At 50.1% G+C, this 13,501-nt stretch overlaps 1 protein-coding gene across 1 annotated transcript in view; it reads left to right on the top strand.

Annotated features, from left to right (window-relative positions):
- Window positions 1–13,501, top strand: part of AP1B1 (adaptor-related protein complex 1, beta 1 subunit) — a 53,413-nt gene that overhangs the window by 16,811 nt on the left and 23,101 nt on the right. The window contains exons 2-7 of the mRNA XM_008569817.1: window positions 1,807–1,869; window positions 4,945–5,050; window positions 7,482–7,617; window positions 8,639–8,884; window positions 10,006–10,196; window positions 10,940–11,161. Of these exons, the coding sequence (XP_008568039.1) occupies window positions 1,833–1,869; window positions 4,945–5,050; window positions 7,482–7,617; window positions 8,639–8,884; window positions 10,006–10,196; window positions 10,940–11,161 (938 nt within the window). The 5' untranslated portion in view covers window positions 1,807–1,832. The remainder of the gene's footprint in view (window positions 1–1,806; window positions 1,870–4,944; window positions 5,051–7,481; window positions 7,618–8,638; window positions 8,885–10,005; window positions 10,197–10,939; window positions 11,162–13,501) is intronic.

Genomic DNA, 13,501 nt, shown 5'->3' on the forward strand with positions numbered 1-13,501 from the left:
AGTCCCAGTGACCACTTGCCTCTTGCAGCTAGAGTTGTCTCTGGTGCCAAAAGCTTTCCAATTTTTGCCAGTGATTAAATTAGGTTCTCGGATTCCAAAGTCATGGAAATGAACAATGTACCCAACAGTAAAGCAAGCAATGCTTTATTAAAGAGGAGATATACTTATGCAAAAGGGGGGTAACAACAGTAAAGCTAGCCCCCCAGGGGAGCTGTTCAGGGTCTTTTTTTATAGGGAAAGTACTGATCAAGTTTCTTATAGAAGGAGATCTTTATTATTTGGATTCAGATCAAAGTAGAAGCTACAAAAATCAGTTTAAAACAAGACTGGTTTAAATGAATTTCCTCTCAGATAATCATCACTGAAACTCACTTTGAGCAAATGGTATAGCCACCCAGGCAAAGCACTGTGATCACTGGGTGTAAAGGAATGAGACCAATGAGGGTCAAGTTCTTTTTAAAGTAGTGAACTCCTCATAAAGTCAATAAAAATGATTCCAAGTGATTTAATGTTTCATATATTCATATGCAACTTTTTGTTTATAATGAGCACCATTACCAGAACCCCCCCGCTGCGTCGTAGGCGCATGCTCAGTAGGTCCAAGATGGCAGTAGTATTCATCATTGTCACCCCAGGAGGGTCATCATAGCAGCTTTGTGCGCAGGTGGGAATTCCTAAAGGGGTCTTAAGCTTAATCTATAACTTTTATTATTATGGTAAAACAAGCTTTGGGGAGGGGTTTTGCAACTCAGTAAGTATCTGTTTCCTCCCTTATCTCAGTCCGTTTTGTCAGGGCAGCCCAAGGGGTAATCATTTGCCCTGCTGGTCTCCTGACTCAGGAGTGGAAAAATAATAAAGTGTCCTCTGCAGGGAAAATGGAGTCAGTTTGGTTCACAGGTCTAGCCTTATTCTGTTTCACTTTTGCCTTAGAACAGAATTTCATACTGAGTTTTGCATTGGGAGATGTCCTAAGAGATGCTTTGAAAAAAGTGACCAGATGGATTTGGGGAATGCTGTAGTGTCTGCAGTGTGTAGATTCTAGCCCTCTCCGGAGATGAATAATGTATATCACTGTTCTAGTAGCTCAGAAAGGTTGTGAAGAAAACCCTACCTAGCTTTTTAAACTTGGATTTTCAAAGCTCATTTGACTGTATAGGGTGATAGTAGTACCTCCTTGAGGCTGAGATGAGGCATTAATGAGTTAATACGTGCAAAAATTTAGAACAGTGCTGGGCAGAGTGAGCACCACAAAGGACCTGCTGTAACTATGACTATTAAGTGCTTTTTAATCTTCCAGAGTATTTAACCATTCCCTTTTTTTTTTTTTTGTGACCGGTAAGGTGATCGTAACCCTTCGCTTGGTGTCTCCCGCACTGCGCTCAGCCATTGAGCGCACTGGCCATCCCTATATAGGATCTGAACCCACGGCGGGAGCGCCGCTATGCACCCCACGCTGCACTCTCCTGAGTGAGCCATGGGGCCAGCCCTTAACCATTCCCTTTTTGATGGACATTTAATATGGATAGTGCTGCAGTAAAACCACGTATTCTGTGGGAGAGCTTCCTAGAAGTGGAATTGCTCCGTCAAAAGGTAATGCACATTCAAAAATTTGGTAGATCTCAGAATTACCCTGCAGAATCTGATCAGCCATGATCTAACAGCTCATTTGCTCAGTAAAGAGATAAGCAGCTATCTTCCCATACCACTTGTGTACTGGATCCTTTCCCTCCTCCTCCTCCTGCGCACCATAACTGAAAATGGACTGGGACACTACCGAAAGTCACCCTTCTTTTCTCTGTCTTACAGAGTCTGGCCACAGATAAGAGACCAAAATGACTGACTCAAAATATTTCACCACGACCAAGAAAGGTACCATTTGTTTTGTTGTGGGCCTTGTCCTGCTCTTTCCCTGCCTGACCCTTCCGCTTGCTCCCTGTCGGGGAGGGGAGCAGGAGTGGGGGTGGAGGCCTGGAAGCACTGGTGGGAATGGCCTAGAGCTTCTGAATTGACTGCTTCATTTAGAATTCAGGAAGGGAAGAATATTAGCTCCAAGTATGGAAAAAAGCCCACTTTTGTTCCCCACAGCTTATAATAGGTAAATGTAATGTCTTTTTCCTGAGGGAAAGAAAACACACAATCCTATCAACAACCCCACAGTGATAAGTGTGTGTACGTGTGTGGTCCTTATCCATGGGTGCATGTTTTTCCTGGTTGAAGTCAGAGTTCTCATCCTGTTTTTTATTTGACATTGTCACAAACACTTCTCAACAATTCTCATGACTCAATGTTAAGTCTGTTGAATTGCTGCACTGAAATTTGCTAAGCCAGGCGTATGTAGTTGGGTATTTTGGTTGTTTCTGCTTTTAAGGTAATGGAGGATGTTGTTGTGTCTGACAAATGTGCTTTAACCCTACAAATATCTTTCTGACCAGCCCTTCCTACTCCTTCTTTCCAAGTGAGATTGACACATGCCTGCTGACAGATGGAAAGAGTCTGTTGTTGGATCACCTGAGCCAGAACTCAAAAGTTGAGCACCTACCATGTGCAGTGGAAGAGACAGACAGAGTCTCTGATCTGGCTTTGCTCATTGTTGACCAGGGAAGATGGTCTATTAAGTAGTAATCACACTAAAGAGTGGTAGGTGCAGGAGGCTGTGGGAGAGCTAGCAAGCTAGCCAGATAAAAGGGGGTGTGGAGAAGGGGAGGGAGGGAGTGTTCTGCTTGTGATACAATCAGGGAAAGGAGAGTAGTGGGGCACAGGTTACTGAGGGGCATGATGCAAGAAGAGTTGGAGAGGCATGCAGGGATCAGCTGTGCAGGGTCTGGGAGCCAGGCCAGGAGGGTGTGAACTTACTGCTGAGTGTATTGGAATATCAGTGGTGGGGTATTTTTGTGGGTTATCTTTTGGGGAGAGTGGAGAGATGCCTGGGTTCAAATCTTGAATCTAACATCAGGAATGGGTTTTTTTCGTTTTGTTTTGGGTGTTTTTTTGGTGGCTGGCCAGTAAGGGAATCTGAGCCCTTGACCTTGGTGTTATAACACCACGCTCTAACTAACCGAGCTAAACGGCCAACAGTGATGGTTTTTTAAGTTAAGGAAGGTCTGAGGGAGATTTTAATAAAGTATTGAAGTGAATGAAACTGGAGGGAGGCAGGGAGACCAGTAAGCAGCTCTGATGAGAGATGATGCCTAAGCCTGGGGATGGCGGTGGGAGTGGAGGGATTGGCTTTGGAGGTAGAGAGAATTGGATGCCTTATATGCGATGGAGAAGGTAGGCTTAGTGACTGACCAGATTTGGGGGCCCATTAGAGAAAGGCATTTCAGAGGCAGTCATAACCCAGGTTCACTCACCAGCTTTCTTGGAGTTTCTTTGACTCAGGTCTAGACGTATCAATTGACAACCAGTTGTACTGGACCTGGTCAAATGTTTCAAGCAAAGCAGCGGCAGCCCTGCAGAGGGGTCCAGGGTTAAGACTGTCACTGTCTGTTGGATCCCAGAGCCAGCAGACATGGGCCCCTCACTCTCTTGCAGGAGAAGGTATATGTTCCTTGAATGAATTTGCACTGCCAGATCTGCAAATTCCTCCTGGCTCCGTTGAGTAGTGTCCTCAGTGTGGCCTTCCCTGTGCTGTGCTGTGGGTGGTTCTTCATGAACCATGTTTGCTATCTCTCATCTCAGTTTCTTTGCTGAGCACCACACTGTTCAGTCATGATAAAAACCGGCTTCTTTTCCTTTTTTTCTCAGTGTAAATCCATGTAGAACTTCCTCAGCAGTTTCCCCGACATGGTAGTCTCTGCTTCACCTCCACACCATGTAACTTGAGAGGGAAGCCCAGTACTCTCATTCTATAAAAGAGGGATCCAAAAGCAGAGGGTCACCTGACAAATTAGTAATCATAGCCGTCACCCTTAATGAACATCACCAAGTAGGAGGCACTGAGATGAGCTTCTCACATCTGAGTGTTAAATGAGAAAATACAATGCCCCAGGCAAGGGAGAGCCTATAGACAAGGAAGCAGAGTCAGAGAGGCAGAGAGAGTGTCCTGGGTAGGCCCAAGCTTTGGGATCTAGAGCATGGGCTTTGGAGCTGGCAGACCTGGTTGAATCTTGGCCTTCCACCTACTAGCTGTGTGTGAGTTACCGGATCTCTTACAGCCTCCCATTTTCAGTCTGTAAAATGGGGAAATGCAGAGTCATTGTGAGGATGAAATGAGAAAAGGTGTGGGAAAAAATTGTGGCACTGGACTTAGAGAAAGGCTCAGGAAGTGAAAGCTGCCCTCCTAACCTGTTAACAAGGTCTTGCTGTCTCTCCATGGCAGGGCCCTGCACAGCCCTGCTTCCTCATTTGCTTTTTCCACATCATCAAGTTCTTAAGAACAATTCGTTACATGCTAGAGCCCTCGTGGGGCAGCTGAATTCCCATTTGCAGAGCTGATCAACCACTTGTGGTGCAGGAAGTGAAACCCTGAGCAAGCTCTTTTAACTAAAAGTTCTAGGAAAACAGGAAAAGCCTACGTCTGGGGATTGATCAAACCCTGCGCTCTCCCTGCAAACCTTGAGTACCCAGATTCCATCACACTCGGCCTTGAGGGCCTTCAGTTGAGCAAGGGTAGCTAGGAAGGCTTTACTTTCTTTTATGTTTAGAGCAGTCTGGCTGAGCAGGACCTGCCTCCTGCCTTTTGCCTCCCTCACAACCTTTGTAGCTTCCATGTTTCCTGTCTCTTCAACACAGCATGGCCATCCAGCTTGCATCTGGATAATTCCTTTCCTAACAATCATCCCTCACTGTTGCCTGTCCCACCTGAAGCCAGGGGCTGAAAGCTGCCCACAGCCAGCAGCACAGGGTGTCTTACTTGCCTCCCCCAGTTCTTTTGGAAGTTGGGGACAGGGAATCATCTCCCAGTAGGATGGGGATAGGTCACTTATGCCTGCCTCCTTTTCTTAGGGGAGATCTTCGAGCTGAAGGCAGAGCTCAACAGTGACAAGAAGGAAAAGAAGAAGGAGGCAGTGAAGAAAGTGATCGCTTCAATGACCGTGGGCAAAGACGTCAGGTGTGTAGGAGCAAGCCACAAGCTGGTGGTAGCCGGAAACTGGCTGATGGGAGGGTTTATAGCTTGGGCCCTAGGAACCCATGTCTCCCCTTGATCAACTTCCTTTCCAAACAGAAGGTTTGTTTACATAGGAGTCCTGAGCTCAGATGCTGATGGGTCAGGCAGCAACAGAGTGAGTGATGTAGACTAGGTCAGAAAGGCAGCAGGTGGTGAAGCGGGTATGGTGTGAACCCTAGAGGATTGCCGCTGGCTGGGGAAGATGGACCCAGTGTGGCCAGGTCTTCTGGTGCTTAAAAAGAAGGGGAAATCTGGAGTTTTCTTTTTAAATCTCCCTGTTTTAAATTGCCAGATGCTATTAAACAAACAAACACAAACAAACACTGTGTGGCCCAAGTAAAACACACCTGCAGATTGGATCTCTAATTTGTCACCAGTTTTGTGACCTCTGGTTTGCGTCTGACAGCTGGAATAGGTCCTGTGTAGAATGGCTGCCGCACTTTTGCCTGTGCTTTTCCCCTGCAGGGAAGGCCCATTGACCCAGCCTGTTTGCCCATCTTTTAAAACCCATTCAAGGTCTGGCTTCTCCCTGTCGCCTTCCCTCATACCCAGCCCACTGCCCTGAGCTCAAAGCATTTGCTCTCTGTCTGTCACCCAGCACTAAATCTAGACTGTTGTCTTATCATGTACTTGTGTTTACCTGCCCAGCAGATCGTAAAGTCCCCGAAGGCAAGGACTGGATTTACACAACTTAATGTTTGCATAGTGTTTGAGAGTCTGCAGAACACTTTCAGATACATTTTCTCAGTAGTTCCTTTTACAATACCCATATCGTAGGTGATGATAAGTTTATTGCTAAAGAAACAAGACAAGGAGTAAAATGACTGCCTAACAGTCACATGGTTAATGGCAGGGACCTGAGCCTAGCCCTTCTAAAATCCAAATCCAGGTTGCTTTTACCTATCGCCTTTCCTCTGTGCCCTCATGGTGCCCAGCCCTGTGCCTCGTGGGCCTGGGTCCTGGTGTGGAGCAGCTCCCCATCCAGGGCCCACAACAGGATCACACTACTCCAGACTTCCCCGTGGATTGCCCTATCCTATTGCCACCCTTAGCAAGGGACCTCCTGACAATGACTCAGGAGAAGCAGCTCTGCAGAGAGACCTGCTCAAGACAGAGCGGCAAAGGGATCAGGCTCTGCTGGGAAACTGGGCTTCCTTCAAGTCAGATTTCTTCCAGGCAGAGCTGCTCTCCTTAAACTAGAACCCTGCTGTCACCTCCTCTCAGAGGAAACATCTTTGTTCTTCCATCTCAAAAGACCTTTTTTTGCTGACGTGATGGGTCCAAAAGAGCAAGTCAGGCTCATCAGCAGCTCTTCCTCTTCTCCCCCGACTCCCTGCCCTTCCTGGCGGGTCATCTTTCAGGGTGGTGTATGTATTTCAGCCTCAGCTGGACTCCTGCCTGCTAGAGCTCAGGAAATTCACTTTGACCTCTTAAGTCTCTATGTTGCCACATCCTTGCCTGTGAAAGCACGAGAATTGAGAGGGTAGGCAATGGTCCCAGGGACAGAAAATTAATCTCTAACCATATTTCACATTTCATGAGGGCCTGTGACTCTGGGACCATTGGGTACCATGTTGAGAAGGGCTCCACTCAGTATGACAGTGATCATGAGCATGGGCTTTGGAGTCAGACCTGGCTCCTCAGGCAGATTTGACATTTATGAACCTCAGCATTGTCTTCTGTGAAATGGGGATAAGCTCTGGCTTCTCAGAGCTGTTAAATGAGATCAAGTATGTGAAGCCCTTAGCACCAAGCCTGGTGTGTGGCATGTGCTCCATACGTGCTGTGCTGGTTCTTGATGGGTGCCAGAACTGGCCCTTGTGGTGAAAGCAACATGGCTCATCCGTGCTTCCCTATGACCCTCCTGAACTAGCAGCCTGATAGAAGGGAACACGTTAAGTATCGGGGAGGGAAAAAGAATCATTTTCATTTACTGAGCACCTCCCAGATATCAAGGACCAGCTACCTTAAGTATATTGTCTCATGTAGTTATGATAAGGGCCCCGTGAAGTGAGTTTCTGTTGTACCTTTCTTGCAAATGAGGAAACTGAAACTCAGGATGAAGGAATTATCTGAATGTTGTATGTCAAGCAAGAGCAGAGGTGGGTTTGTTGGGCTCCAGAGTTCATGTTTGAACTGTGTGGAAAGAACAAAGGGTGTTTTTTGCTTTTAGAATCATCATTTGGGATTCCATTTCTACCAACAGTGTTCATGCTAACAGCATAGCTGATGTCCTCCCTTTTACCAGGAAGTCCTGTTTATCTCTTTTTCCCACCTTCCCCCTGTCTTCCGCAGTCATCCCCATTAACTGCCTGAATATCTTCCTCTTGCTTTCTGCAGTCTTCCCCACACTGACACCATTTTGACCTTTCAGTGCCCTCTTCCCCGACGTGGTGAACTGTATGCAGACAGATAATCTGGAGCTGAAGAAACTGGTGTACCTGTACTTGATGAACTATGCCAAGAGTCAGCCCGACATGGCCATTATGGCCGTCAACACCTTTGTGAAGGTGAGTAGTAGCTTGGTGGGAGTGGAGGCATAGGGTGCTCACTGCTCCATCTCCCCTCAGTCTCCACGGGGTGGGGCCCTGCAGCCCTGGGCGGAAACACTCAGACTCCTTTCCAGACCCTCAGACCACCTCAGACCACCTCCAGCCTGAGGACCTCTTCCTCCAGCAGAGGGCTCCCACTCTCTCCAGAAAGTCAGATGCTAAAAACCCCGTCAAAGCCAAGGCCTATTGATCCCTTCATGCCCCTGGGCATGGGCCAGTGCCCTGCATGCTGTGCCAAGCAGGATTCAGCAAGCTCCTGAGAGCTTCTGTATTCTCTTCTAGACTTTGCCACTTTCCACATTTTCTATCCTCCAGACTGAGAAGCAAACAGGGAATTGAATTGTTCCCTCTGTGCGTCTTTAGAACGTTAAGCTCCCCCAACCCTATTGTGACCATATGTGGGAAAAATGAAGGTTTCTGTGGCCCAATGGAAAGACTGAGGGTTGTGGTGCTGCATGGATGTGGGTTTGAATCAAGGCTCTGCTCTGTGACTTTGGGTGAGCCTCTTTCTGAGAACCTCTGCTTCCTCACATATAAAATGGAGCCAGTATTATATGTCTGCTGTGAGACTCAAAGGAGACAGTGTGCTTCAAAAGGAAAGAACAGACCTATAATTACTAGAGGTGGGAAGGGGGGTGAGAATTAGGGAGTAATTGAGTGAGAGACACAAAGAATAATTACAATTTGATCATCACATACTGTACACAAATACTGACAGTCAACTCTGTACCCCATAAATATGTATAATCAAAAATTAAAAACAGAAAACAAAGGAGACAGTGTGCAAAGCCCCTGGCACAGTATCTGGCAAATGCTAGGTGCCCGTTACATGGCATTTACTTTTGGTACTGTTGGCTGCAGTTGGTGGAGATCCCACAGCAGCTGTCCGATGTTGCTCAGAGCTGCAGGCCTGGGAGGATATGAAGCCACAGTTGGCTCATCCCACCCCTGCCCCCGGCCAATGGCTGCTTCCCCTCAGGACTGTGAGGACCCCAACCCCCTCATCCGGGCACTGGCTGTACGGACCATGGGCTGCATCCGAGTTGACAAGATCACAGAGTACCTGTGCGAACCCCTCCGGAAGTGCCTGAAAGATGAGGATCCATATGTGCGCAAGACAGCTGCCGTGTGCGTGGCCAAGCTCCACGACATCAACGCCCAGCTGGTGGAGGACCAGGGCTTCCTAGACACCCTTAAAGACCTCATCTCTGACTCTAACCCCATGGTAAGCCACAGCCTCCTACTGTGCCACCTCCGCCACCTTCTGGGTTGCTTGGGAAGACATTGGCTTGACCCTCCACCAGGCAGTCGCCAGTTCCTGGAAGTCAACACCTTACTGGGTGGGATAACTGTTCTTGTGCCTTGTGGTGATTTGGGCACCATCTTTGGGGTGAGCTAGACATGGATTCCTTTCTCTGTGCCTTCTCTAACTGCCTGTGCAACCTTGGGCAAGCTGCCTAATCATCCAGAGCCCTTTATTCTTCATGGTAAGATGGATCTAATTCTGCATGGCTGGCAGGCATGCTCGGAAGGTAACGTGCCTGGCATGGCCTGACACACAGTAGGTGTACAATCAACACTAGTGCCCCCTTCCAGAACTTCCAGTCACTGACATTGTCCTTGTCTTCTCATCAAGACCATTGGTAACCTCTGAATATAAGGTGCTTTTCCTTTTCCCACATCTTTGCAGGGTTAAGACAGGACACCAGGATGTGGAGAACCCCACCAGGAACACCAGTCTCCTCACCCACAGCAGTGGCAGCGGTTTGGAGGGCAGTTTGGCAGGGCCTGTTTAATATGAAATGCACAAACCTCTTGGCCCAGCCATTCCCATTGTGCATCCTACAGAAACACATTGGAGCAGTTTATCACAGGGAAAAGTCGTTAACAGTGCAGAGCATTTCTAGTAGAAATGGGTTGATGGTCCAGAGCTTCACCTGGAAAGCCCCTCTACTCCAGCCCCCATCCACTTGCAGCGGCCTTTAGGGCCTCTGCAGGAATCTTCTAACTCTGAGAAGCACAGTTGACAATCACTGAAATAAGCTGTAGTAGCTGGTAGACGGGGGCTGTTGTGTTAGGTAGCTGGGAATGCTTTCTGTTGCCAGGCATTGGGAGCTAGATCTTTCTTGTTTTTTTAAATGGTAGGTACACTTATTTTAAGTTCAGCGCGCAGAGGAATCACAGAGTAAGTGTGTGGTGTGGGTCTTCTTGATGCTCCAGACCTTGCCCATTAGGTCATATTCCTTCCAGGATGTTCGACCTCTGACCAGCCAGCGTCATTAGCCCTGCTGCCCCTTGGCCTGTGAGCAGCACCCCAGCCTCTGCCCCTTCCACCCTCTCAACCAGGTGGTGGCAAACGCAGTAGCTGCCCTCTCAGAGATCGCTGAGTCTCACCCCAGCAGCAACCTGCTCGACCTGAACCCGCAGTCCATTAACAAGCTGCTGACAGCCCTGAATGAATGCACCGAGTGGGGCCAGATCTTCATTCTGGACTGCTTGGCCAACTATACACCCAAAGACGACCGCGAGGCCCAGAGGTGAGCAGGCTTCTCCTTACTGCCAACCAGCTGGACCTGGTCCTCGGGTCTCCAGCCACAAGCTGAGCCTCACGCCTTAGTGAGCTCCTTTCCAGGGCTTTGCCCCACAAACCATCCTCAGGCACACCTCAAGGGAGGCCTGCCCACTAACCATCTCTCCAGAGCCAGACGGTCAGTAGTGCTGCTTCAGCCAGTCAGCTTACTGCTCACTGTGAGCACAGACAAGGCCTGGCCTGGGGCTCTGCAGGGTGCCTTCCACACATTAGATAATCTTTAAAGCAACTGTCTGAAGGAGGTCCCATCATCATCCCCCATTTTACAGATGAGGAAGTGTGGCTTAGAGAGGTGGAGGGAATTTTGCAGGTCACCCTACTGGGATTCACATGACTCTTGGTCTTAACCAACATGATATTCTGCCCCTTTTGAATGCCCTGGCAGTAGGAGGAAGGAGGGAGGTGACATTTATAGAGTATTTACTACATGCCAGGCACTGTGCTCAATACTTTATATGCAGGATCTCATTTAAACCTCCAGCAACCCTGTGAAGTAGGCAGCATCATCTCCATTTTATAGACAAGGAAACTGAGACACAGAGTGATTTGAACCTGCTGGGGGTCAGTTAGCAGGCAGCAGAACCAGGATCTAGATCTTTCTTCTATAGAAGACATGCTATTTTGATAACTAAAAACAGGATGTCTCCCCTTGTCTGTCTTTCCTGTTTACCCCATTGAAATGGACCCCAGCATCTGTGAGCGGGTCACACCCAGGCTCTCCCATGCCAACTCTGCAGTGGTGCTGTCTGCTGTGAAGGTGCTGATGAAGTTCATGGAGATGCTGTCTAAGGACTTGGACTACTACGGCACGCTGCTCAAGAAGCTGGCCCCGCCCCTGGTCACATTGTTGTCAGCTGAGCCAGAGCTACAGTACGTGGCCCTGCGCAACATCAACCTCATTGTGCAGAAAAGGTACCGAAACCGTCACACACACATGCAGTGCATACCTCTGGGAGAGTCTCTTCTGGGAACGGAAGCTCTCACCATGCAGGAAGTCTCAAAGAATATCTTAACCCAGGGGTTTACAGTCAGGGGCAACTTTGACCCCCCAGGGGACATTGGGCAATGTCTGGAGACATTTTTGGTTGTCACAGCTGGGGTGGGTGGTACTACCAGTGTCTTGTGGATAGAGGCCAGGGATGCACAGGACAGCCCCCCACAACAAGGAATTATCTGGGCCCAAAATGTCAAGAGTGCCAAGCTTGAGAAGCCCCTAGCTTAACCCAACCAGGGAACAGGCTAGGTAAAGTCTAGCATTAGGCTTCTTAATCCAGACATTGGATGGTTTCAGAGCCCACAGAGCCCTCCTGAAATGGGGTTTGCTTGCGTGTGTGTATGTGGGAATACAATTTTCCTTGGAACAGAGTCCATAGCTATAGTCAAATTTCCTGATACTGGAGAACTCCAAGATCGTGAGGAACCTTTGGACTTGGGGTCTAGAGGAGAGGATATCAAAGTCAATCAAAATGCTATATAGACCATCCCCCCCCCCCCCCCCCCCCCCCCCCCCCCCCCCCCCCCCCCCCCCCCCCCCCCCCCCCCCCCCCCCCCCCCCCCCCCCCCCCCCCCCCCCCCCCCCCCCCCCCCCCCCCCCCCCCCCCCCCCCCCCCCCCCCCCCCCCCCCCCCCCCCCCCCCCCCCCCCCCCCCCCCCCCCCCCCCCCCCCCCCCCCCCCCCCCCCCCCCCCCCCCCCCCCCCCCCCCCCCCCCCCCCCCCCCCCCCCCCCCCCCCCCCCCCCCCCCCCCCCCCCCCCCCCCCCCCCCCCCCCCCCCCCCCCCCCCCCCCCCCCCCCCCCCCCCCCCCCCCCCCCCCCCCCCCCCCCCCCCCCCCCCCCCCCCCCCCCCCCCCCCCCCCCCCCCCCCCCCCCCCCCCCCCCGCCATGAGAATGACTGGCAGTAAGCCACTGCTCCTAAGGCAAGGGATCTGGTACCTGGGGTGGGTGGGGGTAAAAGACAGTTGAGCAGTGCTGAGTCTGAGGCCTAGAGCAGGATGGGTTCTCCAGAATGATCCCCTCCTTCCTGTGAGGCAGCTCAGAATGAGGGAGCCCTGCAACTCCTGGAAGTGGGATTGGCCTCCTGAGTTCTAGCCTTTTTGGTTAAATGGCTCACTCAGCGATCAGGACTTGGCAGTAGCAACTAACAATTGAGTATCCATGTTTTTTAGCAGGCCCCTTTGCTGGGAGCAGGGATGCACAGAGAATAAGGGCCTCTTTGAAAGGCCTCTCATTCTCTCTGAGAAGATAGCACATGCCCTTTTTTGTCCTAGCATCGGTCTGGTTCTTGGTACTCTCTTGGGGACCCAGAGAGTTCAATCAGGACGTTTGTAAAGATTTGGGAGGTAAACATGGGAAAGGAATGAGACTGGGGCTTCACAGCGGCAGTGCGGGTCTTTTTACACACCAGGGCCCTTGGGTCACTGGGTTTAATAGATTTGTAGATCCTGATCGGCATGAAGGGCTCCCTGTGCTATATTTAACATATTAAATCCCTTAAGAAGTTGTCCATGTCACTGAGACATGACCTGGTCTGGTCCTGACATGTGGTTGGGCAGCTCTTGCCAAGTACTGTTCACAGAAATCATCTTCCTGCTGTTCACCTCAGGGTCTTGCCTCTCCAATGGGACATGACAGGCTCCTTGGTTGGCCAGGACCTCCCTTTAGCTTGTACAGCAGCACTAGTACCCGGGGTTCCTCCTTTCTCTCTGCCCTCTCTTCTCCCTTCTTTACCATCTGTCCTCATTCCTTTTCCTTCCTCCTGTCTGTTCTGGAGAGGGCATAGGAGTCGGAGTCAGGGGGTGCTGGCTCTTATTAGCATTAGATGTGTGACCTAGTGCAAGCCTCTCAACCTCTCTGAGGTTTCTTTGTCTAAAAAAAATGAGGTGGTGAGAGCCAGCCCGTGGCTCACTCGGGAGAGTGCGGTGCTGATAACACCAAGGCCATGGGTTCGAATCCTATATAGGGATGGCCAGTTAGCTCACTGGCTGAGCGTGATGCTGATAACACCAAGCCAAGGGCTGAGATCCACTTACCGGTCATCTTCTAAAAAAAAAAGAAAAGAAAAGAAAAATGAGGTGGTGGTGCCAGTTGAGGGCAGAAGGGTATTGCCTTTGAGGGAGGAGCAATGATGCATGTGGAAGGGCCCTGCTGGTGACAGCTCCTACCTAGCCAGTGCCTTCTATGAGGCGGGCATCAGTCATGCTAGATGCTTCATGCCTAACACAGTAGGCCTGTCGTGTAGGTGTCTGTGTCCGGGTC

The sequence above is a fragment of the Galeopterus variegatus genome, unplaced genomic scaffold (genome assembly GCF_000696425.1).
Source record: "Galeopterus variegatus unplaced genomic scaffold, G_variegatus-3.0.2 Scaffold535, whole genome shotgun sequence".
In the NCBI taxonomy this organism is placed as follows: Eukaryota; Metazoa; Chordata; class Mammalia; order Dermoptera; family Cynocephalidae; genus Galeopterus; species Galeopterus variegatus.